The 27331-nt window shown below is 40.9% G+C and overlaps 1 protein-coding gene across 2 annotated transcripts in view; it reads left to right on the top strand.

Moving 5' to 3' along the window:
- Nucleotides 1-3432: 3432 nt before the first annotated feature.
- The window catches only part of BCKDHB (branched chain keto acid dehydrogenase E1 subunit beta), a 107602-nt gene continuing 83703 nt past the window's right edge, over nt 3433-27331 (top strand). The window contains exons 1-4 of one of the 2 annotated variants that reach the window (XM_042881259.1): nt 3433-3538; nt 5474-5551; nt 7849-7917; nt 25694-25827. In XM_042881259.1, the coding sequence (XP_042737193.1) occupies nt 5488-5551; nt 7849-7917; nt 25694-25827 (267 nt within the window). In that variant the 5' untranslated portion in view covers nt 3433-3538; nt 5474-5487. The remainder of the gene's footprint in view (nt 3539-5473; nt 5552-7848; nt 7918-25693; nt 25828-27331) is intronic. The other variant, XM_042881250.1, reaches the window with a different exon arrangement.

The following is a 27331-nucleotide window of genomic DNA, read 5'->3' on the forward strand; positions in this document are numbered from 1 at the left end:
AGAGAACAGCAGTGTTGCCAGGACATAGCAATAGGGTGACAGAAATGCTCACCAGCAACTCCTGTAAGAGGGGGTGGATCAGTTCACTGGGGTGGAAAACATGTTACAAAATTCCTTCTATGACCCACAAAGCAGAGAGAAAAGCTTACAGCAAGACTATAGCATGAAAGACTGTACAAGATAAAAACAGTGAAACTATGATCAAAGGAATGTAAGAGAAATCCTGGATTTCTCTTGCACCATTTACAGAGGCACAGTGTAAACAAAGCAATACATACTGGGAAATGTAGGAAGCTCGTAAGGAGTCTAAGATTCAGCTACAGGCTATGTCCAAATTTGGGAGATTTTGCAGTAGAATAACAGTCCTGGGGCCATACGCTCATGTTGGAGTCCAATACTTGCAATTAGTTCACAATTAGATTAATGTAGATCTTAAGTAATATCGTGGACTTCAAAGGTGTTACATCTGATAATCTGGTCAATGCCAGCAGAGCAAGCAGTCACCACCAGAACCTCATTAAGTGCATATTCAGAAATAGTAGTAATGACTACCAGAGTTCTTTTAATGGTTGTCAACAACACAAATGATGCTCATAACGACATATACGCACAGATGGAGAGCACAGTTGATTTCAGCTCCTAAAGTCTGGAGTATACATTTAGCAGAAGTGGTCCAATGTGAGTGAATGACTTGCAGTTAAGAGAGCTGATCGGAGTTGCTGGAATATATCAGAAATGATGTGGATCTTATTACCCTATCAGAGCTGAAAGTCAGGAATCTGGGACTTATCTCCACTAACATACTGGTCAGCCAAAGTAGATTCGGATAAACCCCTTTGATCGTCCATTTCTATTTTCAGTCCAGTGTAACTTTCCAAGGCCATGCGAGTACAAACTATCCTTTGCACTCAAAAGGCGGCAATACTTCAGGTGACAAGCCTCATCTCCAGGCACTATTTTCTCTTTCATGCAGGTACGAATGGCAGTACACAGGTCCTGCTGCAGGCATTTCCTCTTTGTGTCCTTCCACAAGAGATGCCAGAACTTCCTCTATTACACGGGGCTGCATTCCTTTTCAAGTTCTGTGTACAGCAGCTGTGGGAGACAACGGCCTCTGAATGAAAGCAGCAAGGAGCATCCTTTATCGGCCGGTGCTGAAAATGGAGGCATCTCCTGGGCTGTCTAACCAAGGCCGTTGCTCTGTGTTATCCACTGCTGCATGTAGACCTACTGATTGTTACAGCTCGTGGTTTGAATTCAGCTATTTGCAGGTCCAGCAATGACGTATTAACAGATGACTCCTTGTAGTGTTTTTATGCGCCGTTCTCCATTTGCAAGTGTTGCAGTGTGCAAATACAGGTAAAATTGCTCCTACTAGAATACACTATTTTCTGAAGGAAACAACCGCCTGAATAGTAAACCAGATTGGAATAACCTACCCCATTATCAGGCGCACAGGGATAAGGTAAAAGCTTATATATACCTTCAGTTGTTATATCTTTGATGTATTATACTTTTTCAGGCATTTCAATCTCACAGAATCACAGATTACAGAATCACAGAATCACCCGGGTTGGAAGGGACCTCAAGGATCATGTAGTTCCAACCCCCCTGCCTAGCAGGGCCACCAAACATACACATTCAGATCAGGTTGCCCAGGACCCCGTCCAACCTGGCCTTAAACACGTCCAAGGACGGGGCATCCACAACCTCCCTGGGCAGCCCGTTCCAGGGCCTAACCACTCTCCTAGTAAAGAACTTCCCCCTAACATCCAACCTAAATCTTCCCTCCTTCAACTTAAAACCATTTCCCCTAGTCCTGCTGTTATCAGCCCTTTTGAAGAGTTTACTCCCCTCCTGGGTGTAGGTTCCCTTCAGGTATTGATAGGCTGCAATGAGGTCGCCCCGCAGCCTTCTCTTCTCCAGGCTGAACAAGCCCAACTCCCTCAGCCTGTCCTCATATGGGGAGGTGCTCCAGCCCCCTGATCATCTTAGTCGCCCTCCTCTGGACCCTTTCCAAAATCTCTATGTCTTTCTTGTACTGAGGGCTCCACACCTGGACACAGTACTCCAGATGGGGCCTCACAAGAGCCGAGTAGAGAGGGACAATCACCTCCCTGTCCCTGCTGACCACCCCTCTCCTGATGGAGCCCAGGATCCCATTTGCCTTTCGAGCTGCCAGAGCGCACTGCTGGCTCATATTCAGTCTCTCGTCCATCAGGACCCCCAGGTCCTTCTCTGCCGAGCTGCTCTCAAGGACCGCTCCTCCCAGCCTGTACAGGTGCCTGGGGTTCTTCCGGCCCAAATGCAAAACCTTGCACTTTGCCGTGTTGAACCTCATCAGGTTCACCCGAGCCCAGCCCTCCAGCCTGTCGAGGTCCCTCTGAATGGCATCCCTTCCTTCCACTGTATCAACCGCACCACTCAGCTTGGTGTCGTCAGCAAACTTGCTGAGGGTGCACTCAATTCCCTCATCGATGTCATTAATAAAGATGTTAAAGAGCACCGGTCCCAAGACAGACCCTTAGGGGACACCACTTGTTACCGGCCTCCACCTGGACTTAGAGCCATTGACCACCACCCTCTGTCTGCGGCCTTTCAACCAATTGCTTATCCATCGGGTCGTCCACCCATCAAATCCACTTCCCTCCAATTTGGAGATGAGGATGTGGTGGGGGACCATGTCAAAGGCCTTGCTCAGGTCCAGGTAAATGACATCGGTCGCCTTCCCTTCGTCCACCAATGCCGTCACTCCATCATAGAAGGCCACAAGATTAGTTAGGCATGACCTTCCTTTGGTGAAGCCGTGCTGGCTGTCTCGGATCACATGCTCATTCTTTATGTGACCGAGCGTGTTGTCCAGGAGGATCTGTTCCATGATCTTCCCAGGCACGGAGGTGAGACTCACCAGCCTGTAGTTCCCCGGGTCCTCCCTGCTCCCCTTCTTGTATATGGGAGTTATATGGTTATATGGTTACTCTCCCAATTCAACCCCAACACTCTTATTTTTCCTCTTGTTTATTACATTTCTCATTAAGATGCACTCACACATCGCCCCCCTCACAACACCACGCTCCCCTCCCCAGCGACCGCCGCCCGCCCGCTACGGCGCACGACGTGCTGCGTCACAGCCCTGGCCCCGCCCCCCGTCATGGCCTCGCCCCCCCGTCATGGCCCCACCCTTCAGGTCCCTCCTTCCCGCGTGCCTCCGCGTATAAACATTTCACCCTCTCCTCACTGCCCTCTCAATCCTCCCCACCCACCACGGAGCGTTCTCTGATTGGTCCGCCCCCTGCCGTCGCTGGCCAATGAGGGCGCCCACCCGGAACCCCGCCTCTTTAGAGCGCGCGGTGGCCGCGGCGCCCCCCGATAGCGGCGGTGATGGCGGCGGCGGGGTTGGCGCGGGTGCTGCGCCGGTCTGGGGGCAGAGCGCGATGTTGCGGAGCGCTCCGGAGCCGCCCGACCCCCCTGCCGGCCGAGCCCCGCCGGGCCGCTGCGCACTTCGCTTTCGAGCCTGATCCGGCACCCAGCGCTTACGGTGAGAGAGGGGCCGGGGTCCTCCCTGCGGGCAGGGCTCTGCTGTCGGTCCCGCCCCCGCCGCCTCTCTGCGGTGGAGGGGAAGGGCGGGCGGGGCCTCCGCAATCCCGGGTGGCTCGGCCTTGACTCGGCCGCGTGGATGAGGTCCCTGCGTTTGCTCAGCGCAGAGCAGAGGAGCTGAGGGGAGGCCTGATGTCGGCAGCTTCTCACAGGCAGCGGGGGCAGCGCTGAGCTCTGCACTGTGTGACAACAACGGGGCCCGAGGGAACGGCATGGAGTTGTGTCAGGGGAGGGGCAGCTGGGGGTTGGGGACAGGGCATGGAATGGGCTGCCCAGGGCAGTGGGCGCGGCCCTGAGCTGCTGGAGTTCGAGGAGTGTTTGGATGCCACTTTTAGACATAGGGTTTGAGTTTTGGGTGGTGCTGTGTGGAGCCGGGAGTTGGGCTCGATGATTCCTGTGGGGCTCTTCCAATTCCAATTCAGGATGTTCTGTGAGGTGTTCCAACTTTGTAGCTAAGTCTGAGACAGCTCTCAGCCGTTCCCACGTGCTTTGAGGAGGCACAGGCATGCAGGGCTTCCCAGAGCAATGTCTGTGTGCTGCCGGCCTCTGCTGGAGGGAACAGCGAAGAAGCCCTTATGGGGCAGTCAGCCCTAATGCTAAGTGGAAAGCTAGGTCCCTGACTTAAACAAAACTAGCTAAAAACAACCCTTGGAGTTCTGTGAGAAATAATGAAAGAAAATAAATGACAGTACTGGTCTGATCTTGATATTAATCCTGGCTTCACAGTTCACACCTGAAGGGCACAATTACTTTCTACTCTCTTGCTTCTGTAACAGCCTTTTGTTAGAAGCGGGACCAGCAGGTTGGGACAGTCAGTGCTAGCAATTTGGCAGTTGCTGAAGGAATAGGCATTTCCTTGTAGAAAATACTGAAATGAATGTGACCTGCTGAACGGATAACCTTGTGTGGTTGACTGAGAAAGGAGAAACAGCTGCTGTTCCCCAACTTCCACCTTGCAAATGTTGATTGCTTATAGATTTAATAAAATTTGAATGGTTCCCATAATGGTTTCTTACAGCTTTCTCTTAAAGGCTTCTGTAAACTATAACAAGAAAAGCTATTGAGCATGAAAAAATATAGGAACACAGCTCTCTAGCTCTGTTATGACTTGAACCATTATCTTGATCAAGAAATGCTAATTACCAAGGGATAATTGGCTGAGTGATTGTTGAGAGATACTGTAAACAGAAGTCAGTTCTTTTGGTTACTCTTATTCCTCACATATGGCTACCACTTTTGTTTTATTTTCTGCCACTTCTTTCCTTGCAGTACAAAAAGGGACCTGCATTAGATCTTAATCAAATCCTTTTTTTAAAGTTTTTTTTTAAGCTGTTCCATATCTAACTTCCCCCTCTTGTTTTTTTGTTGCTTCTAACGCTTTCTAATTGCAATCCAGAGAGTGGGCAGGAGGCATAGAAAACTTCTGATAGCAGCAGATGTCTGTAAATAGTGAAGGCAAGAGGTTAAAAAGTGGTGATTGAGACACAATAAAGGAAACTTGCTGAGATCTGGTAAACCGCAGCAGAAGGTATTCCTGTCCTCAAGGTAGTAATGCTTGACTATGGGTTCTTTTTCCTTTGAAAAATGGAATTAACTTTTGTTCCTAGTATTTGAATAAGCTTTGCAAATCTGCGTTTGCAGCCACGACTGTACTTCTTTCAAAAAGGCTGAGTAGAGTTACAGTCCTTGGGATTGCCAAGTATGCTGTACTTGGTCCCGTCTATCCCATAAATTTAAGTTTGCTCAATAAATGAATCTTTGAGGGATTGTGCTTATGACTATTGACTAAGCTTTTAGCAATGTTTTGCACTAGTGTTTTCTAATGTATTGCGTATTTTGAACTGAATTAAATATCAAAATATTCCCTGTCTCACAGGGCAAACTCAGAAGATGAATCTCTTCCAGTCCATAACAAGTGCCTTGGATAATGCTTTAGCCAAAGATCCGACTGCAGGTATGCTCTACTTGTTAGCATGTTTTGCTTTCCATCAGTTGCATTTTGTATTTGTGCACAATAGTGAATGCGTTTCTCATTGCCTTTAAGCTTTGTATTATGTTATTTTCTACATTTTGATATTAAAAAAGGCTTAAAAATGCACTGGGATTTAAAACATATAAATGGAATATTAACAGATTATTAATGGATTATGTATTCTAACCTGTAGTTGTCTTCTCTATCAGCTTGTATTTTGATTGAAAGTTGGGACAGAAATATACGTTTATTAATACATTTCTGCTATTTTAGGGTGGCCTGAGTCCCAGAAAAAAGTAAAGGAGGATTTTTTTTTTTGCCTCACTTTTAGTTCACTCAACTCTCCATACTCAAAAAGTGGCACTTTTGAAAGACTGCATGTTTCTTGTTCTGTCATTCTCCCTTCTCTTCTTCCATGTTCTCTCATACCCCTTTTCAGCTTTACTGATTTTGGGTCATCATTGTACGTCACTGTATGTAGGTGATGTAAGATTTTTCCAGACTGCAAAAGACTGGAGAACTGATAGCTTTGAAGAAACTAGTTCAACACAGATCAGTTAAAAATGAATTATCCTAAACTTTATTTTGCACAAAATGACTTAATTCATATAAAGATAACAAGAGATCAGTTGCTTCTGTCATCAACAGAGGTGGGATGAAGGCCAGATATTAAAAATGTTATTTTTTTTAATGGAATGAACACAGCTGGAAAAGCTGTACGATCCTGTTGTGTAAGTTTGTTTTTTTTTTGACTTAATGCATTAGTAACTGTTTTTGGCAGTGTTTTAACCACTGCTTAATTTGAAGCCTGACTAATTGTCTAATCTGTCAGGATAAATTCCATGTTCAGTATCCAGTAGTATGCTTGTATGCATTCCCTCTCAATCTAAAGCTGTGTTACAATCAGCTTTAGTAAGCTTGATTTAGACAAGAACAGCTTTTAGTGATATTTCTGCAGTACTAACAATATAAAAGCAAGTGCAATGTAATTCTGAGAGGAACCTAAATGTGTATGTGATCTTCAGCCTTTGACTTGCTCTAATGTTCTAGTCTTTCTCCTCAGCTTGCAGGTCTGTATCTGTGTAAAACCCTTTGCCAGACTATACTGGAATTCTGCAATCCAGATCTGTGTTTTGTCAGTATCACTCTACTTAATGAATTAATTAGTAATTCTTGCAGTAGGAAGCGTATTCTTCGTGTGTTTTCAGTTGTGTGGAAGTTGAGCAACTGTCGTTTAAGTGGTGGGGAAACTCATGCTTGGGTAGATGAGAACTAGAATCTGGCCAGGAAAGCATTTCAGTGGATGAGGAGAATGAGAAGGTTCATGGAAGCTTGCTGACATCATTGTCAAATGAGGCTGTTCTTAATACCAGATGATTCCCAAGTGTGTAATCACATGGTAGTAGGAAAACACTACAATGTTTTTAACACATTAAAAAAAAAAAAAAAAAAGCAAATTAGTAAAAATGAATTGGAGCAATGATTTGAGATTTCTGTCGTGAACACTATGATGGCATAGCTTTTTTCCAATCTCTATTTTAACAGTTTAAATAAAACTGTTTTAATGAAAGTCAAATTTCAGCATTTGGTAAATCTAAAGAAAAGAAGATCAGATGAAAATTTAGCCATAAATCAGCTGAAGATAATTAGTTTGGGGGGGGGGAAAGACTTTAATTGTCCAGGTGCTGTATGAGAATGGTAGTGTTGAATATAACGTTGAATACTAATAGTTGTCCTGGCTATTAGATTGCCATCTCTTCTGTATAGGATTTCCTTTGAAGAGGCTCTTGAGGGATCTGGTGAGTATGTTTGAAGAAGGCTTTAAATTTCACATTAGATACTTATTTTGTAGAACACTTCAATTTGACACTTTTCAAAACACTAAATATACTGGAATCTGTGGATGAAAAATGAGTGTTTGAGTTGAAGCACAATATACAACTTCAGTAACTCTTTCATAATTGCTTATTGGAATTGTTGTTTTATTTGTTTTGATGTCTTGATGTTATAGAATACTTCAGAAAAATAAATGGGCTAATGAAGCCATAACTGAGTCAGTTAGATTAATACTATTTCAAGGCATAGATGTGTTACTTCACTGATTCTTTGCTAGCCTTGCTTCTTCTACAGTTAGGCTGTCTAAAGGAAGCACTTAGATGTCTAGATAAATCTTGAACTAGAATGAAGTGTTAAGTGCTTAACAGAAAAATTGCTTCGGCCTTCATGGAAAAATCAAACGCACTGGGATTACATTAATCTTCCTTTACTTTTTTTTTTAGTAATATTTGGTGAAGATGTGGCCTTTGGTGGAGTCTTCAGGTGTACAGTTGGCTTGCGAGACAAGTATGGTAAGCCACTGTTTATATCTGGTGTTACCTTCGTATCAACATTTGCTTTTCCTGCCCTGTATGGTTTGTGGGAGAAGAGAAGAATACGTATGAGAGAAATCTTATAACTGGAGTACTTTTTTATTCTATTTGTCTTTGAAAGTAGAAGTTTTGAATATGCTATCAGTGTAAGCTTTCGAAGTTACTGAATTTACTGACATTTCAATTGTCTTCTGTTTCTTCAAATAACTTTATCAATATAACTTCACATTTTTAACTATTCTTGGACTAAATGTTCGTCATTTGGGCCCCTTTTTATTTGTCATCAAATTATAGCCTCTTATCAATGATACATAGTGATGCTTTTTGGTCTAATCTGCCACAAACTGGAAAAGACTTAACTTGAAATAGGTTTGAGTACTTTGTTAAATATAATATTTTTTAACATGCCCTGGAAATATAGAAAGAAAACACAACATAGAAATGTTTTAAGCTTGTTCTTCATCCAGAATGGAACTGGTTTACTTGTTTGGGAGACTTGTGTGCAGGCATTCAGAGAAATAATGACATTGCCATCTACATAGGGAAAAATATACATGCAAAAATATATGAAAAAATGTGACACACTTAATTATCTCAGACATTTGAGGTGGATTCAGGGGAAGAAAAATGTAGTTACTCACAGGATATTTTAATTTAAAAGGCCATCTTAATTTTTTTAAAGTGAATTTAAAATAAGGAACTTTCTAGAAAGAATAATTGAATTGGAAGAAACCTTCAAAGGTGATGTAATCCATCTGAATTTTAAAAGCTTACAGGAATTTTCAATAATTTCTTGCATTATCTGTGGTTTAAATTAATCTTTATATTGTGTTCATTTAAGAAGGAAATGCTCTTTCTGTGGTGTGATCTTCTGTAGCTTCACGTCAGTGGAGATAAAGGTGTGGACTTTGTTACAATGAATAGTCGGAAAGCAAATAAGTGCCATGTTCACAGTTTTTGTTGGATAAAGTGTGTACTCAGTGATATCTTGTTGGCAAATTTGGAGGAATTCTTGTCATCACTGTTTTTAACTTAGGTGTGATTTCCTTCTGTGTGCTTTTTGCCCCCAAGAAGTGCTGTGGAATGCTACAAAAAATCACTTTTTAATCTATGGCATGCAATGTGATACATAGTGGTTTACCCTTTTGGAAACTGGTTGTGGCTACAGTAACATGGTGGCTTGTTATGGGGGTGTTGTGTCCTCTGCTGGGCTATCCAACGGTCCAAGTAGAGCATTACAAATTCAAGGCACAAAAATGACTGGAACCACTTGCTGCAGATTACATCTATTTCACTGTTTTATCTGGAGGAGATGAGTTATTGCTGACTTGGACGTTACAAGAAAACTGGGCAGAAAAAGGGAGTGGAGGAAGGCTGTGCTTTTAAGACAATTTAGAAAGATAAGTCTGTTTTGTCTTAATTCTCTGCTTCAGTGAATATCATAGAACCATAGAATGGCTTGGATTGGAAGACACCTCAAGGATCATGAAGCTCCAACCCCCCCGCCACATGCAGAGCCACCAACCTCCCCATTTAATACTGCCCAGGGCCCCATCCAATCTGGCCTTGAACACCTCCAGGGATGGGGCATCCACAACCTCTCTGGGCAGCCTGTTCCAGCACCTCACCACTCTTCCCCCTGACATCCAACCTAAATCTTCCCTCCTTGATCATGAAGCTGTTTTCTCATTCTGCTGCTTATATATTAATATGTGTTTACATAAAGTCTGGTTGAAACTATTAGTAATAGTCATTATAGTTGCATGTTGGGATTGAGTTAGTTCTGTAAGTCTGGTGGAACATGTTCTCTGCTCATCAGATTTCATGTGAAAATGAAGGCTCAGAGACAGCAGCTAGCTGCTGTAAAAATGAGCAGCACAAGAATTCATTTGGGAAGTAAGCAAGAGAAACAGAAGGCTTCATTATCGACCTTGTTTTTTAGTTAGCATCTCCACTTTAAAATGAAAAAAGAATAAACTTTCTACCATTAGGGTGTTGCTTTGAGGATAATTTGTTCGTCTCTTCTGAGGTAAGAAAGCCTTGCAATACTGAGGGACAGATACTACATGGTCAGATGTCCTGGTGCTGTTCGAAGACTGTGACAGCTCCTGCCCCAGGGTACAGGGGTGCTGTAGGGATGGGTGCTGCTGAAGTAATGCAGGGAACATCTGCAGAGTAACTTGGTTGGTGTGACAAACAGCAGTCTCAGTGTAGTAGCAACTTAGCTAGAATTGAATTTATTTTATGAGTGTGCAATAAAAAATTTTGGTGAATATTTTGAGGAAGATACGGCATGACTTTGGGAATATTTGAGTGGAACTCCCTTAAAGCTTGAGGAGGAAGATGGATGAGGAATTGTAACAGTACTTATATTAATATATTCAATAATGGCCAATGAAAGTTAATATTGATTCTGACCTTTTTCTAGTGAAAAAGATGATAGATTTTTATGAGGAAAAATTAAGCTCATATTTCTTGTGATTAAAATAAAATAAATGGGTACATAAAGTGCTGGTGAAACCAAATTGGCAAGATGGGAAACTGACTCTTCATGTCAGTTCTGACCACCACAAGAATTGTTTTGACTGCAAATGATGTTAGTTGGAAGAGAAATTCAGAAAGGTTTTCTGATGTGTTTGTGCCTTAAAAGAAATATAATCTCTTATTTTCTTACATTATAGAAAGATCTCAAGTTCCCTTTCTGTCTTGCAAATTCTGAGATTTAGGTGTTGTTGAAAAGTGAACTGAAGATGCTGATAGTGATTGAGATGGGAGGTGGTAGTAGAGAAGATGTGACAGGAAAAACAAATTTTTTTTATAATTATGCTGTTGGCGAGGTCCCTGTAAGTACATGGTGACAATATCTGATCTCACATTTGGAGAGAAGGTGAAATACGAAGGAGTTGTCCATAAAATGATAATTCAGCTTGGTAAGGCAGGCACGGTGACACAAGTAACTTTTGGTTTCTTCACTAACAATGAAGTCTTATAGAAAGCATGCAGTAGCTTGAGTGAAAATAGCCAAGAGGAACCTCATGACAAACTGAAGGTGTTACAGTGCTTAGGAGAACTAGGAAAACCTGGAAGCACAAAAATTGAAGGAATCCAAAATTTCAATTAGGATGCATCTGTCTTAGATCAGTGTTGTCTGAGACAGGAGATAAGTTTCAGTTGCAGCTCTTGTCTTATGCAGAGGCTGTATGTAGTCTATTTTAAATGAGCAATTCCAGACAGAGCTGATGAGCAGGCAACCAGCCTCATTGATCTTGCTTGTACAATAAAGATTACATACTTACTGGCCTCTCTTTCCACACTTCAGTCCTGCAATTATCATTAGCATAGTAACAGGGAATGCAAGTAGCACATTATGTTGATATAAAATTTGATGAAATTGATTTTTTTCTCATATTCTGGAACTGGTTTTCCAGTTTTGTAGCTAATCAAAATCACTAGGTGGCAGTCTATGCCTGTAAGTAATTATTTTGCTATGTATTATCCTCCTTTTAAAGTGCATTGAAGAGATTGAGATCTAATTATCTAATGTTATAGCAGTGAGAACTCTGCACTAATATTCAGCAGTAACTCTATGCAGATTGTGGTTGCTATCTGTACTGTTACTCAAGTCTCTCTGGACAGGTAGTGAGGAGAAAAAAAATACTTCTAGAATAAATCATAATCAAATCTAAGACTTTTTTTTTTGCCAGAAGAGCTACTTAAGCCCTGTGTTTTTATTAAGACACAGATAGAGATGTATACTAATAAGCAAAAGCCCAGCTTTTAGACTTCATATAAAAAAAAAAAATCTTAGTTGTTGATTAGATGAGTATGTTTTGAAATTGTTTAATTGAGGAAATGTATGTAGAATTTTCTTTGCTATGAGAGCTGTACCTAGGATATCATGTTTCTTCCTGTGCGTCTTCTGTTAACATCTCAGTGACGTCAAAGCTGGATTCAGCCTTAGCAAATCATTATTCTTCCATGGATATTAGTAACTTCTGCTTTAACTGAATGCTTAGAAGTCAGTTGCTGTATAATCCTCCTTCCTGAAAACATGTAGATTCCTGATTATTACCACTTCATTTTTATGTGGAAAGTTCCTTTTGAATAAAGGAAAGGAAGTCTTGTTTTTTTGTTCCTTTTTTTGCCCCTCCCTTAGGTCTTACACACTAGATGGTGTACTCTTATCTTACTTCTTCTTTCCTTCCCCATTACTTCCTGCCAGGTCACCATTTTGCAGAGGTTGCATACTCTAACCTGAAGAATATCTTTGTTGAAAAAGGAACAAATACCTGCTGCTCCATACTCCTGCTATCTTGGAAAGGTTTCTTGTTCCTTGTCTCCAGAGCAAAGATGTAAAACAAATATTTTGTATCTGGTTCTTTTGCCTACTTTATTTTTGTAGCCTAGGTAGTCTATTTTCCTTTTTAAAGGATACATATTATTTTAGACTTGGAGAAAATAATTGGCTAAAATATCTGTACACATTTGTCTTCAAGCCTATGGATGGATTTAAAAGGATGTTGGAGTATAGGTAATTGTGGCTGGTTTCTCTGCTTGGAATGTGAAATAAAATTGTAGCATGGAATAATTAATATTAACTCTTTTGCAGAATCATAGAATGGTTTTCAAGACCACACCTGTTCATAGGTCTTGTCACTTACACACAGATGCCTTTCACAAAAATGCACTTGTATGTATGTATCTGGATACCTTGTTTTGGTGAAGTTATGTTTTATGCAAGTACTGGAAGGTTAAAGTGCTCCCCAAAATATTGGTGGGGAGATAAGGTGACATGCTATGATTCTAGCCCTCTGGAAAGGAGTCTGGAGGCTCTGGCTGATGGGAAGCTGCATCTGAGCCACCAGTGTGTCCTGGCAGCCAGAGGGGCCAACTGTCCCCTGGGACGCACCAGGCCCAGGGTGCCACACCAGGGTGTGAGGTGGATGAGGGAAAAAGATTGTGAGTAAAAATTAGAATCTGTTCAGTCTCTCCAGATTACAAGATATTTTTTGCAAGCTGGAAAGTCACTGAAGAAATAGCACTTGTATAGAACCCTGTGGGTGCAGGGGGAGTTGAATTAAAGATTTCTCCCTGTGGAAAATTTCAATCACATCAAAAAGCAAGTGATTTAACTGCATATGAAACCACAGAGCAAGAAAATAACATCCTTATGTGAGGATGACCTAGCCACATCATTCGCAATCAGCTGGATGCTTTAAAAATGATTTTATTTATCACTTCCATATTTGTTTTGCTCTTCTTTCTGCCTGCCTTACAGATTTGGATCTGTGAAGGACAGGGTATGTTTTGGGACAGATAACTGCCAAGGCTGTTCTTAGCCTTCAGATATGGAAATTCTGTGGCTTCCCTACTGCACTGTCCCAGCGCAGGATTATGTTTTCAAAGCTCTTTCTTATTGATCAATCCTCTCTGGACTCTGCTTACTGCAGCTGAAGATTATGGGCCATCCAAAGCTGACTACATTACTCTACTTGGATCTTACTGAGTAAAACATGATTGCTTACAGCTTTCTGCTGATATATCTCATCGTAATGTTAGCTTGTCATGCAGCCCTGATGTTTATTTCCAATGTCTGATCCCCTGTAATCCCTGAATGTTATTTTGCAGATTCTGTGTCTAAGGTGTAAGCTTGTGTGTGAGTTTGCAGAGAACACTTCATTCTCAGTAGATGACTGGTTTGTATATAGTCCAGCAACATAATTCAGGAGGTTTTGTTTATCTATCCAGGAGATGCCTGCCTTTGTAAAATTGAGGTAGTCAACTTTGGAGAAAAGTGTTTACTTAAACACACAAAATATGCTGTGTTTATGAGCTGCAGAAAACCACTGAAGGCAGACTGTTTAAGTGAAATGCCTATGGGGGAAAATGTACACGATGAGATATAGATGTCCCCAAGTTGTTATTGTATTTGCTGAAGTTCTTGACTAAGGAATGGATATGCTTAAAAAGAAAAAAAATGCTGAGCATTGTGAAATAGTAGAAGAACTTTTTGAAGCTAGGCAAATAGAAGTAGATAAAGAGTTTTTTGGTTTTTTTTTTTTTAAATTCTAAATATTTTCCTCTAAAATTTATAAAATACTTTAAAATGTTTATATTGTGAAATTGTTTTTGTTATTTTTTTTTTCAGGCAAATTAGTTATTGTGGAGACTTCAAAGCATTTTCTGCGAAGGAAGTAGAGATCAATCAATGGAAGTTCTGTGTCTGCACTTGTAGTGCCAAGCATTGCACTGCAAGGTCACCAAGTAGCTGAATATAGTTTGGATAGGCTGTCTGGGTCTTGTAGTGCCTTCCAGAAGCCTACTACTAGTTGGGGATTACGTTAGTAGGTGTGACATGTTCTTTTTTTTTTTTTTCTTTCTAGTTCTTTTTAATCAATAATCTTGGGTCTTTTGCAGGCTGTATGAAACACAGCAATAAGCTGAGGAGAAAAATTCATCCTAAAGTAGCATGAGAAATGAGTGATTAGGGGTTTATTTTATAAACGTTGCTTGAGAAGTAGTCTGCAAGCTTATTGGAGAAGCACCCTGCTACCCCTTTTATGGATATGCTCGTCCTTACGCGCACAGTGCGTGTGCTTGAATGAAGTAGCTCAATATTTTTTGATTTGTCAGACTTCAGTTGGGGTTGGAAAACATGTTGGAAAATTTCACTGAGTTGAAAGTGGTTTATGTATCTAGACGGGGTAAAACTTAAGAAGCCTAGAGTTTGGTTATCCTTGTATCTTTGTGAATAGATTTTAGCAGATAATTCTGCAGGTTTTTTTTTTTTTTTTTTTCCCTGATTCTTCCAGAGCAGTCTGGCAAGACTGTGATTTTGTTCTGATTTATATAAATGCCTTTGAATAGGAACATCTGGAGAACGTGTTCCTTGCTCATTACACAACTGTACATTTTGTTCATTTTCATCTTAATAGCCAATTCTTTTCTTAGGATTTGCAGCTTAAAAAAAAAAAGTTATTTGAGAATTTGATAATGGCATAGTATGTACTTCTACAATCTGTATCAATGGGATATTGACATAAAGTCAATGTTTTTGCTTTGTTTTTAGTGTGTCTGTTTTGAAAGCAATGCATATTTTGTTTGGGACTTACTGGTTTTAATTGTTTCTTCTTATAGATTGTAAATCTGTTTGAGGAGAAATAAAGGACTGATGCTGTAATATGGAACTTAGTATCGTAGGATCATAGAATCCTTGGAGTTGGAGGGGACCTTTAAAGGTCATGTAGTCCAACTCCCTTGCAGTGAACATCCATAGGGTTTCCCACGGCCTGATTCAGCCTGACCTTGAGAGTCTTCAGGGATGGGGCATCTACCACCTCTCTGGGCAGCCTGTTCCACTGTCAAACCACCCTTATTAAAAACAAACAAACAAAGACTTTGCTAATATCCAGTCTAAATTTCCCCTCTTTCAGCTTGAAACCATTTCTCCTTGTCCTAGGTATGTGCCATTCCTTGGATCATTTTTGTAGCCCTCCTTTGGACACACGCTAACAGGTCTATGTCTCTCCTGTATTGGGTTCTACGTCTGGACTCAGTACTCTGGACGAGGCCTCATCAGTGCAAAGTAGAGTCCAGAAACCTTAGAGACTCTGTCCAGAGCTTTCAAAAGCTACTGCAATACATTTTAAAGGTAATTAAAGATATTTTTCTGAGCATAAAGTGTTTGCTGCTGAACTCCATCAAAATGGAATTTTCCATTTGAGAAAATCCTTGCTCTGAAGTGTTTAAAAAATAATATTGTAGTAATAAGCATCAACAAGGATGAAACATCAAGTATTAAGAATGCAAGATGGAATTTATGGATATTAGCTATATCTGCCGTCTGTATCAATACGAAGTTCAGCTGCATAATTTGTATGCCTTGTTTTAGATGTCAGTCCTCAAGCCTTTACTATTCCTTAAATGGAATTAGGACATTCTCAATTGCCTTGGTTAGACCTGTGATCAGCCTGTTCTCTGTTTCGTTTGTATTCATTGCATGGGACTAATTTAGCACGTCCACTATTTTTTCTGCCTCTGAAGTTGGTGATGAGTATGTGATAATTATCACTACTTCAGTTTAAGATCACAGAATCACAGAATTGTAGGGGTTGGAAGGGACCTCCTGAGATCATCGAGTCCAACCCCCCTGCCAAAGCAGGTTCCCTACACCAGGTAGCACAGGTAGGCATCCAGGCAGGTCTTGAACATCTCCAGAGAAGGAGACTCCACCACCTCCCTGGGCAGCCTGTTCCAGTGCTCCGTCACCCTCGCTGTAAAGAAGTTCTTGCGCATGTTTGTGCGGAACTTCCTATGCTGCAGTTTCTGGCCATTTCCCCTTGTCCTGTCTCCACTCACCACTGAAAAGAGTCCGGCCTCGCCATTCTGCCCCCCACACCTTAGATATTTATAGACCTGGATCAGGTCCCCTCTCAGTCTTCTTTTCTCAAGGCTGAACAGACCCAGTTCACTCAGCCTTTCCTCATAGGAGAGATGCTCCAGGCCCTTCACCATCTTCGTGGCCCTCCGCTGGACTCTTTCCAAGAGATCCCTGTCTTTTTTGTACTGGGGAGCCCAGAACTGGACGCAGTACTCCAGATGAGGTCTTACCAGGGCAGAGTAGAGGGGGAGGATCACCTCCTTTGACCTGCTGGCCACGCTCTTTTTAATGCACCCCAGTAAGCCATTGGCCTTTTTGGCCACAAGGGCACACTGCTGGCTCATGGCCAACCTGTCATCCACCAGGACACCCAGGTCCCTTTCCGCAGAGCTCCCCTCCAGCAGGTAGATGATGTTGCAGACTTTATTGCAGGGGTACAACATTGAGTTTTCATGGGAGTAATTTGTTAGAAGTATCAAACTGCTCAAGTTATAGAATTACCAAGGTTGGACAAGACCTCCAAGATCATCCAGTCTAAATGTCCTACATTTTCCTACTAAACCTTGTCCCTCAGTACAACATGTGAATGTTTCTTGAATGCCTTTGGGGATTGAATGCCTTTGGAGCTCCATGAGCTCCCTGGGCAGTCCATTCCTGTACTTGACCACCCTTTCAGAGAAGAAATTTTTCCTAACATCCAAGTTGAATCTCTGCTTGTGCAACTTGAGGGCATTCCCTCTAATCCTATTGCTAGATACTTGGGAGAAGAGGCTGACTCCCACCTTCCAGATCCTCTTTTCAGGTAGTTGTAGGGACAGTAAGGTCTACCCTGCACCTCCTTTTCTCCGGACTCAGCAATTCTAGTTCTTTAAACTGCTCCTTATAAGACTTCTCCTCCAGACCTCTCACCAGCTTTGTTACCCTTCTGTGGACCTACTCCAGGGCCTTGATGTCTTTTTTTGTAATGAAGGGCCAAAAACTGAAAACAGTGCTTGAGGCATACAGGAGGACAATCACCTTCCTTCTCCTGCTGGCAACACTCTTTCTGATACCAGCCAGGATGCCATTGGCCTTCTTGGCTATCTGGGATACCTGCTGCCTCGTGTTTAGCAGAGCATCAACCAACACCTTCAGATCCATTTCCTCCACACAGTCTTCCAACCACTCTGCCCCGAGCCTGTACTGTTGCTTGGTGTTGTTGTGGCCAAAGTGCAGGGCTAGGCACATGGTCTTGTTGAACTTCATCCCGTTGGCCTAAGCCCAGAAATCCAACCTATCCAGATCTCTCTGTAGAGCCTTCCTATCCCCAGAGAGATCGATGCTTCCTCCCCGCTTGCTGTCATCTGCAAACTTACTGAGGGTGAACTCAATGCCCTCATCCAGATTGTCAATAAAGATATTGAACAGAATGGGTCAAATATCTGAGCCATTTTGCAACGGAAGCACTTTGAGGAGAACGTTAATCTTAATTCAGTATTGTCTGCTGGTGACTAGCATGACATAACAGACCAGCAATTACTGAATTACTGAATTACTCCTTTATGTTACTTTGTTGAAACACTATATCCTTATAATCTGGCAGGGATTTTTCCCTATTCTATGGGAGCACTGCATGTAGATCATTTTTTTCACGTACTTTGCATTATCTGAGATACATGTTTTTCATTACTGCAGATTCTTGGTAATTCAGTACTTTATTTTTTTTAGCGGCATTAAATCCATGCTGTTGTGTTGAGCGTGGTTGCTTCACAATATAGACTAGAGCCAGCTTGCTTTCAGACTGTCATAAAGTATTTCTACGCTACTGATTCTAATGAGTAAAGAGAAGCTGCCTCTGTTTCTTCCCCAGTTTGTCACTCAGATAGTCTACCCAGCCTCTCGTAGCAGAGAGGCTATGATTTAATACTTAGCTTTGGTAACTGTTGTGCATTTTCCTGTTGGATATCTTGTAGTGCTATGTAATATCTCACATGGTCAGAAAATGTGTGGAACTGATCAAAGTTGGTATATTATCCCACGTGTAAGTGTTTGGTGAGTGCTGAGTTTAGAGCTTGTTTTTTCAAGTGAATATTCTATCACCTGATACAGCTTTCCTAATCTCTGTAGTCAGTTATGCTTTTCTGCAGGTGTGCTTCTTGTGCAGCAGAAGTTTGTGGTGGGTGGGCAAGGGATAGGATGAATCATTGCTGTAGGAACACATGAATGCTGTGGTGTGGTTAGGCAGAGTGCTTTTTTCTTGAGTCTGGTATAATGTGGTGTATGAGTCAGGTGATCAGAATGAATTCATCGCTGAGTGGGCTGCCTGCATAGTCAGCAGCAGAAAGAAATTTTGGTGAGTAAATCTGCAGCTTTGATGTGAACTGTTGATAAAATGTTTTTCTAACAATTTGGAGCTGAATCAGCAGGGTAGGTGCAGAAAAGATGTTAGGACATCCAGCACATAGCCCTGCGTGGGGCTGTTAATGAGCCATAGAATAATAAAGGTTGGAAGGAAGAGGCCTTGAAGGTCATCTGCTCCAAACCAATTTTCACAGTAAGAGTCAGTTTGGGTTGCTTGTGGTCTTATCCAGGAGTTTTGAATATGTCCAAGGAAGGAGCTTGAATAACTGCTCTAGGTAGCTTGTTTGAACATTTGTCTAACATCAGAGTGAATTGTTTTCCTTAAATAATTATTTTTCCATTTTGCATCTGTTTCACATATCACCGTGCTCCTGAAGAGAACTTCTATGCAGTTGCTTGTCTGCTTTTCTAGTATGGAAGAATTAAATGACGTGCAAATTTACTGGCCGTTTCAAGTTAATGCAAAAGCTTTGCATTAGCCTCTTCTGACCTCTTCTGTTCCCACCTGCCTGCTGAGAAATGGAGAAAATTAGGTAATACATTTTATCATTTATGCTTTACTCTTTAGCTTTTGTGGGGATGCCAGTTTTTCGTAGATGATAGGAAATCTAGCATGGAGGACAGGGCAAGAAAAGTAAGTTTAACTTATGTTCTGTCAGTAGGCAGAGCTGTAAATAAGCAAATTTCCTGGGTCCTCCCTCACCCAGAGAGCCACAAGCCTGGCAGTTAAGTAAATGCTTAATGTTACTTCATGTTAGAAACAACTTCAATCTTTTACTAGAAAGTAAGTATCCTTTCTTTCCACACCTGCAACTCACTAACTGCACAGACTATAAGAATTTAAGAATTGAGTAAGGTTATAAGAATAAGGTCATGGAGAGGGTTGCTCTTCATCCAGTAGTTCTCCTGATATTGAGATTCTTTGAGAATGATGATTAAATGGAAATTGAATACTCTTTTCTCCTAAGGGTCTCTTAGGGGAGAGGTAGAAGTACAATTTGAGTATATGGAGCACTTGGGAATAACACGTACCGCATTGAGCAAGGGAGCATCATGCTGAGAATGCTTTGAGCTGTTGCTACTTCACATATTCAGATCTGTTTATATGTATGAATGCTTCAGAAATAGTAATCAGGGAAGACTTAGCAGCTGAAGGAGTAATTTTTCTTCTTATAATTTCCAGTTTACCTGAACTACTCTTCTGAAAGGAACAAAAGAAATCTGGATAAACCTGTGAGGAATTCCTGTTCTTCATAGCTACCTGTCAGAATAGGTGTCCTTTCCTTTGAACAACACTCTGGTGATCAGTGCTTCAGAAGTATAGATTTATTTATTTATTTATTTATTTCCTCACTGAAGCTTTTCTGAGAATCCTGTGAAACAAGTGAAACCAAGCAGTCATTCAATTGCTGTAAAGCTTTCATATGGAAGACGTCAGGATCTTTTGTTGCAAAGTAGTGTTATAGCAGATTCTGCAGCAATAGAAGAGGGAGCAGAAAATGTAGTTCAGTGCATGCAGGTCTCCTTTCTGACCTGGATTTCTGTCACTTGCAGTTTTCTTAATTTTTCTTTTTTTTTTTTTTTTTTTGACTTAGTTATGTCTAGATACCATGTCATGACTTGTTGGTTTAAGGGAAGAGCTGGAATACTGTTATAGGATTACCTGCTAATTAACCAAAATTCAAATGGATTTTACATTCATCCTGAGTTGTGGGATATATGTTTAGCTTTAGAATGTTTTTAGCTTGTTGGACTCTTCTGACTTGTAATGGAGATTTTTAGTTGAAGCTACTGAGATCACAGGGCAAATAAAATGTTGCCTAGATAAATTGCCAATAATTTTATTATTGAAGCAACCCAGTATTAATGTGTTTTTTTTTTTTTTAAGATGCGTTTTTTAACAAGAGTGATGTAGAAATACCCAAAAGAAAAGTGTCCTTAAGAAACTAACCAGTACTACACAAACTACTCAAATATTTGAACATATGCTCTTACAGAGCAAAATGCTCCAGAGTTGGAGCTTTGGGTCATGTGTTAGTATATAGGAGATTTCATATTGTTTGAACAGCTCATTTTTAGAGATAAATTAAAACAGAAACATGTTTCACTCATTGTAGATATTGAAAGCTGAAATAGTTTTTTCCTGACAGCTTGGAATAAATAAAGAAGAAGCAGGCCAAAACATTAATGCGTAATAATCGACTACATATGCCTGTAGACATGTGTTCTGTTAGGTTGCTATGAAGCTTTTCCTTTTGGAGCAGGAAATGGTTGTAAGGCTGAGTTAAATCCATTGCCCCTTAGGCAGAATGTCAGTGACAGTTTGAGCACTGGTTGAGGTTCTTTTGGTTCAGAAAATGTCAGAGACCAATCTTGTTTTATTCAAATAAAAGCAGTTCACAGATGGATGAAAGAACTGAATTAAAAAAAAAAAATCAATCAGCTGCTACTTTTTTTTTCTCAATTATTAATCTTTTCAGGTTTACCTTTCTAGGTGATGTATTTATTCACTTTGTTAACGTGCATCTAACCCTCCTTCTGAATTCCTGAGGTGGAGACATAATGAGAATCTTCCGCTTTCCACATAGCTCTGTATGTCACTTGTTTAACTCACTGCATGGAGAAGAACACCAGTATGTTCAGGTGGCAGAAAGTAGGGATGCTGAGAAAGCTGGGCAGGCTGAATGAAAGTGGAATGTCTCCTCAGAGGATGATGTATGAGGGTTCAGATAAGGTAGAGGTGTCACTTCCTTCCATCTGTAGTGGAAATCTGAGTTTTTACTTGCTTGTTTTGAGCTGCTTTGCTGATGTGAAAGCCATGTTTTAGGAAATGTTTCTTCGTTGATACGAAGTGAAGTATGGAAAGATAAAATATCTCTGGATTATTAGTCTTGAGTTAAAGTTCAGCTGAGTGAATGGTTTCCAAAGGCTGATATGAATAACTCCATCAAAACAGACTTCCTTTCCGCATTTTGAAAAGTATGTAAACATACGTAAGCTTTTAGTTTTCAGTGTTTAATATTTGGTATTCCTTTTATTAATGGTTTTCAGATTGTGTAAATACAAATAAGAGGCTAAAAACATACCCTAACATTTCTAGTGTTCAGGAAATTTGCCTTATCTGATGACGTGTATATCTTTTGTTCTGAAAGGCTAGCTTTTATGTAAAACAGGATCATAATGAAACTGTATCCAAGACTTGTTTTCCCATCTAATGAATAGAAAAGGCGTACTTTGGGCTTTGGTTGAAAGAGGGTCCTTATAATTGTTATACATCTAAAATTAATTCCTAATTTATGAATCTCATATACTGAGAATTACCAAAATGTCTTTACTGTTTCAAGCTGTAATACCTCAAGTTTACACCTTTACTTCTGAAAGTTGTAATTAGGTGCTTCAAACAAATTATACTATAACTGTTGTGGTATATTTTATGGTTTTTTTTCACTGATTCTCTTATCATTTATCTTATTGTACCCATTTATAGCATCATGCTGCCTCTAATTTAATCCCAAAATGATATTAAACAATTATTTTTGAAGTTCTTATAAATGACTACTCAAAAACTAATTTTGTGATTGTTCAAGTCCATTTAATTTTTTTTTTTTTTTTTGCATGATGATATTACAATTATTTATAGGACCAATGCACAAAACTATTTCAGCTTACTCTGAAAAATCTGTTCTTAAAAAAGTAAGATCAGGTAAGCTTAGTATTATTTGATTGTTTCTGGGCAATCCATTTGTTTTCTTATGTGACAGTAAGCATTGCAGACTTGTTTTACCTTTCCATCTATAGTACATCCATGAGATGGCTTCCAGTGCTCTACCTGAGAGGGAAGAATTGTGACCAAATGGAACAGCACATCTAAGAGAAACAAATTAAAATGCAAACTATACCCAAACTCTTCCCTTATGCTGCTGCTGGTTTTCAGGCCTTTAGAAGTGTGGTGAATTTAAAAAATACATTTGCTTGTATATGATCAGAATACCATGTGAGCAAATGAGGTGAAATGCTTTGAGCTGCCTGTAAATGTCTATGAAGCAGACACATGTAGTATGATGTTACCACGTTGTAAGTTTGAGACAAAATGATTAAAAAAAAATAATTAAGAAAAGCAAACATTACATTTGTCATTGAAGAGAAGGGCTTCCTGACAGGCCCAGGTGGTGGTGAAGCCTGGGGCAGGTACACACATGTTCATGGGTGCTTTATGCTCCTTTTTCCTGGCTAAAAATTCTTTTGGCTGAAGAAAGCTGGCTGTTCATTGGATTTTACTGGCTAGAGGCCCTGAAAAATAAAAATACAGGTGCTAAATGGAGGCTTGGATTGCTCAGGCCGCTACCAGTGGTACAGGCACCTGCAGTGGAGGCCTGTTGCACATTAGCAGAGGGGAAGGCTGTGGTGCCCCTCAGCAGAGGGAGACTAAGGGGGATGCATACAGCATGTCCTCTGGGGTCAGGGGCAGCAGAATGTGGTTGCTCTAATTTAAAAATCATTCTATGGCTGTGTTATAGGGATTCTTCTGTCTTTCCATGGCATTTCTTTATTTCTCTGTCTTATGGGTTAGTTCACTGATCTACTGATTCTGCACTCTGCTAAACTGCTCTTAGAGCCAAAATTCCTTTTTCTGCACGTGGAAAGGAAAGTAGTGATGTGACTTAAAATGTCCCCATTAGTCAATTTCTAAGGGTAGACATAATTCCCTTTTGAAGCTTTTCAAACCGTTTTTTCTTCTTGATAAATTTCTTGGCAATAAAGCCAATGATTGACATCTGTCTGAAATTAGGATAATTTAATTGCAAGGACAATAAAAACAAACAACATTTTTATAAAGATCTATTCCGTGTGTGGATTTCCTAGTCTTTTTATGGGAATCTTTTTGGTTTGGGGCTATTTTTATGCAGTGATGCTGGTAGTACATGTAAAGGAAGAATAGAAATATGCAGGCTTGGTGTTTTACTGAGGCACACTGGTAAGATAAATGCCCAGCAACAGTAAATGTCAGTGCTATGAAGTTACTGCCATTGTGACTTTCTGCATCACTTTTGGTCTGAAGAACTTTTAAACATGGTACCTGTAAGGATTATTTTTTATTCAGGACATGTGAAATGAAGTACAATTGACCCACATCTGGAAATTACTTTGGTTAGTTTGCTCATATATTTTGGAAATGAGAGCTGTTTGTTCTTCCTACTTGTAAAATGTTCTGAAATCTGCAGGGTGATGTGATTCAGGAGTTGATCACGATAATATTCAGTGAATATTTGGCATATTGACAACAAGGAACTTATCTCAAAATGGTTTTGTTAATCTGGAATTCAGTCTTACTTGCTGATTTAGCTATAGTAACATGTCTCCCACAAATGGCAATTCTTCTAAGTTCTAAGAAATTAAATCTCGAATTTTCTTGGAAATCAATTTCTAAACAAGAAGTGGCCCAGTGTGCTCATATCTTAAAAGTACTGTAGGTCACTGGGATTTGAGACCTACACTCATTTTTAAAGAATGAGTAGAAGTCATGGAAGTTCAGAAAACAATGCTTCCCTCCAGAAGAAATAATAATAAAAAAAGTAAGGTGCTTGCAAATATTTTTTGTCTTGCCTGTGAAACTGTAACATCTCCTGCAGTTGTGCTAGGCATTCAGGCTTGTGATGACTTACATAGCCTCACTGACACTACTAACAATTTTAGTATTGTTGGATGGCATTCTTTTTTACTTGCCTTAAATGAGTTTGTTTGAGTGGCTGGAAAGCTGCCTGATGGAAAGGGACCTTGGTGTACTGATGGACAGTCGGCTGAATATGAGCCAGCAGTGTGCCCAGGTGGCCAAGAAGGCCAGTGAAATCCTGGCTTGTATCAGGAATGGTGTGGTGAGCAGGATGAGGGAAGACATCCTGCCCCTGTACTCAGCACTGGTGAGGCCTCACCTCAGGTACTGTGTTCAGTTTTGGGCATCTCAGTACAGAAAGGACATCGAGGTGCTGGAGTAGGTCTAAAGAAGGGCAACAAGGCTTGTGAAGGGCTTGGAGAATGTACCCTACAAGGAGTGACTGAAGGAACTGGGGCTGTTTAGTCTGGGGAAGAGGAGGCTGAGGGAAGACGTTATTGCAGTATTTGAAAGATGCTTACAGTGAGTGTGGGGTTGGTCTCTTTTCACTGATGACAGGTGGCAGGACGAGGGGAAATGGCCTCAAGTTGTGCCAGGGCAAGTTTAGGTTGGATATCGGGAGAAGCTTCTTTACAGAAAGGGTTGTTAAGCACTGGAATAGGGTCCCCAGGGAAGTGGTTGAGTCACCATCTTTGGATGTGTTTAAAGACCATTTCAATGTGGTGCTCAGGGCCATGATTTAGCGCAAGGTTGTTAGTTAGGGTAGTATGGTTAGGTTGTGGTTCAACTTGATGATCCTTAAGGTCTTTTCCTACCTGAGCAATTCTATGATTCCATAATTCTATGGTTCTATGATTCCTAGTGATGAACCAAATTCTTTAGGAAATGCAGTCTTTCTTTAAAAAAAAAAAAAAAAAAAAAAAATAGCTGGTTAGACTGGAATCTGCTTATGGGGAGTGGTGGGAAAAGACAGCATACTGGAGACAGATGACGCTTGTAGGGCCATGTATGTTTGAGGGTGGACAGATAATTTTGATTGTCTGGAAAAAAAAAAAGCAGTTGATGTAACAATGTTTTTTCTTTGTTGTAACTTTATTAATGTTTGCAAGTATTTATTCCTCCTGTGTAAACATGACTACATGTGTTTGTTTGTATGTCATCGAAACAACTTATTTTCCTTGAAGTGCTAATAAGAATATTGTAAATTACTTAAACTGTTCTTATCTTACATCTAACCCTAACCCTTGTTTTCCTCTGAATGACTGCAGATACCCATATCTGTAATGGATGTTTATGATTGATACACATAAAAAGCCTATCTAAAGAGCAATATGCTTAATTGCAGACAATTTAACTTGAATATTTCTGGTGCTAGGTTTTCCACTTACAACTGATGCATTAAAGGAATTGTTCTTGTTTTACAGGCAAAGACAGAGTTTTTAATACGCCCTTGTGTGAGCAAGGAATTGTTGGATTTGGTATTGGAGTTGCAGTTGCAGGTGCTACAGCCATTGCAGAAATTCAGTTTGCAGATTACATTTTTCCTGCATTTGATCAGGTTAGTACCAATAATTTTGAATGAAGTAAAAAAGAAGTTTTATGAATTTGTTTTAAATATTCTTTTGTTGGCATTAATGCTTGGTAATACCTTATGCAAAAATAGCCACGGCTGTAATACTAATATTTATGCATGCACTATGTAAACAGGAAGGTACCAGTTCCAAGTTGAATGCTGATTAAATAATTTAAATTAGTTTAAAATGCCTTAAAATCCCCATCTGTGTTATTCCAATACCATCTCTTACTTCTTTGTGTGATTGCAGGCCAACCATTTGTCAACAGGATAAACTGTGAATTTGAACTGAGCTGACTGTCTTCTGGGAATGGGGAAACAACTGGGCTATATGACAACTCTTGATAGAATCATAGATTCATAGAATCATAGAAGGTTGCAAACGACCTGCAAGATCATCTAGACCAACTGTCCTTCCATTACCACTGCTATCACAAGCCTCTAAACCATATCTCATAGCTCTTCATCCAGACATTTCTTGAACACTGCCAGGGATGGCGACTCTGCCATCTCCCTGGGCAGCCATTCCAGTGCCTGACCACTCTATGAGGGAAAAAGTTCTTCCTTATGTCTAACCTGAACCTCCTCTGGTACAGCTTGTGGCCATTTCCTCAGGTCCTGTTTGTTGCCTGGGAGAAGAGGCCAAGCCCCTCCTCATCACAGCCTTGCTTCAGGAAGTTGTAGAGTGCACTGAGGTCTCCCCTGAGCCTCCTCTTCTCCAGACTAAATAATCCCAGCTCCCTCAGCCGCTCCTCATAAAACTTGTGCTTCAGATCCCTCACCAGTTTCATTGCCCTTCTCTGGACATGTTCCAGGTCTTCAATATTTTTTTTGTAATGAGGGGCCCAAAACTGAACACAGTACTCAAGCTGTGGCCTCACCAGTGCTGAGTAGAGGGGGATGATCACCTCCCTGCTCCTGCTGGCCACACTATTTCTAATGCAGGCCAGGATGCCGTTGGCCCTCCTGGCCACGTGGGCACACTGTCAGCTCATGTTCAGCCGAGCATCAACCAACACTTCCAGGTCCCTTTCCTTTTCACAGTCATCCAGCCACTCATCATTAAGCCTATAACGCTGCATGAGGTTGTTGTGCCCAAAGTGCGGGACCTGGCACTTGGCCTTGTTGAACCTCATCCCATTCACCTCCCCCTAGTGATCCAGCAAATCTAGATGCCTCTGAAGGGCCACCCTAATTGACACCACCTCCCAGCTTGGTGTCATCTGCAAGCTTACTGAGGGTACACTCAATCCCTTCATCTAGGTCATCAATAAAGATATTAAACAAGATAGCGACCCACTTGTAATGCGTCACCAGCTGGACTTAGCTCCCTTAAACACTACCTGTTGGGCACGGCCCTCTAGCCAGTTCCTTACCCAAAGGAGAACGTACCGGTGCAGGCCACGGGCAGCCAGTTTCCCCAGAATACTGTGAGAGACTGTGTCAAAGGCTTTGCTGAAGTCTAGGTAGACTACATCAACACCTTTTC

The sequence above is a fragment of the Lagopus leucura genome, unplaced genomic scaffold, assembly GCF_019238085.1.
Source record: "Lagopus leucura isolate 7727_CA_CO unplaced genomic scaffold, USGS_WTPT01 Super-Scaffold_73, whole genome shotgun sequence".
Taxonomy (NCBI): Eukaryota; Metazoa; Chordata; class Aves; order Galliformes; family Phasianidae; genus Lagopus; species Lagopus leucura.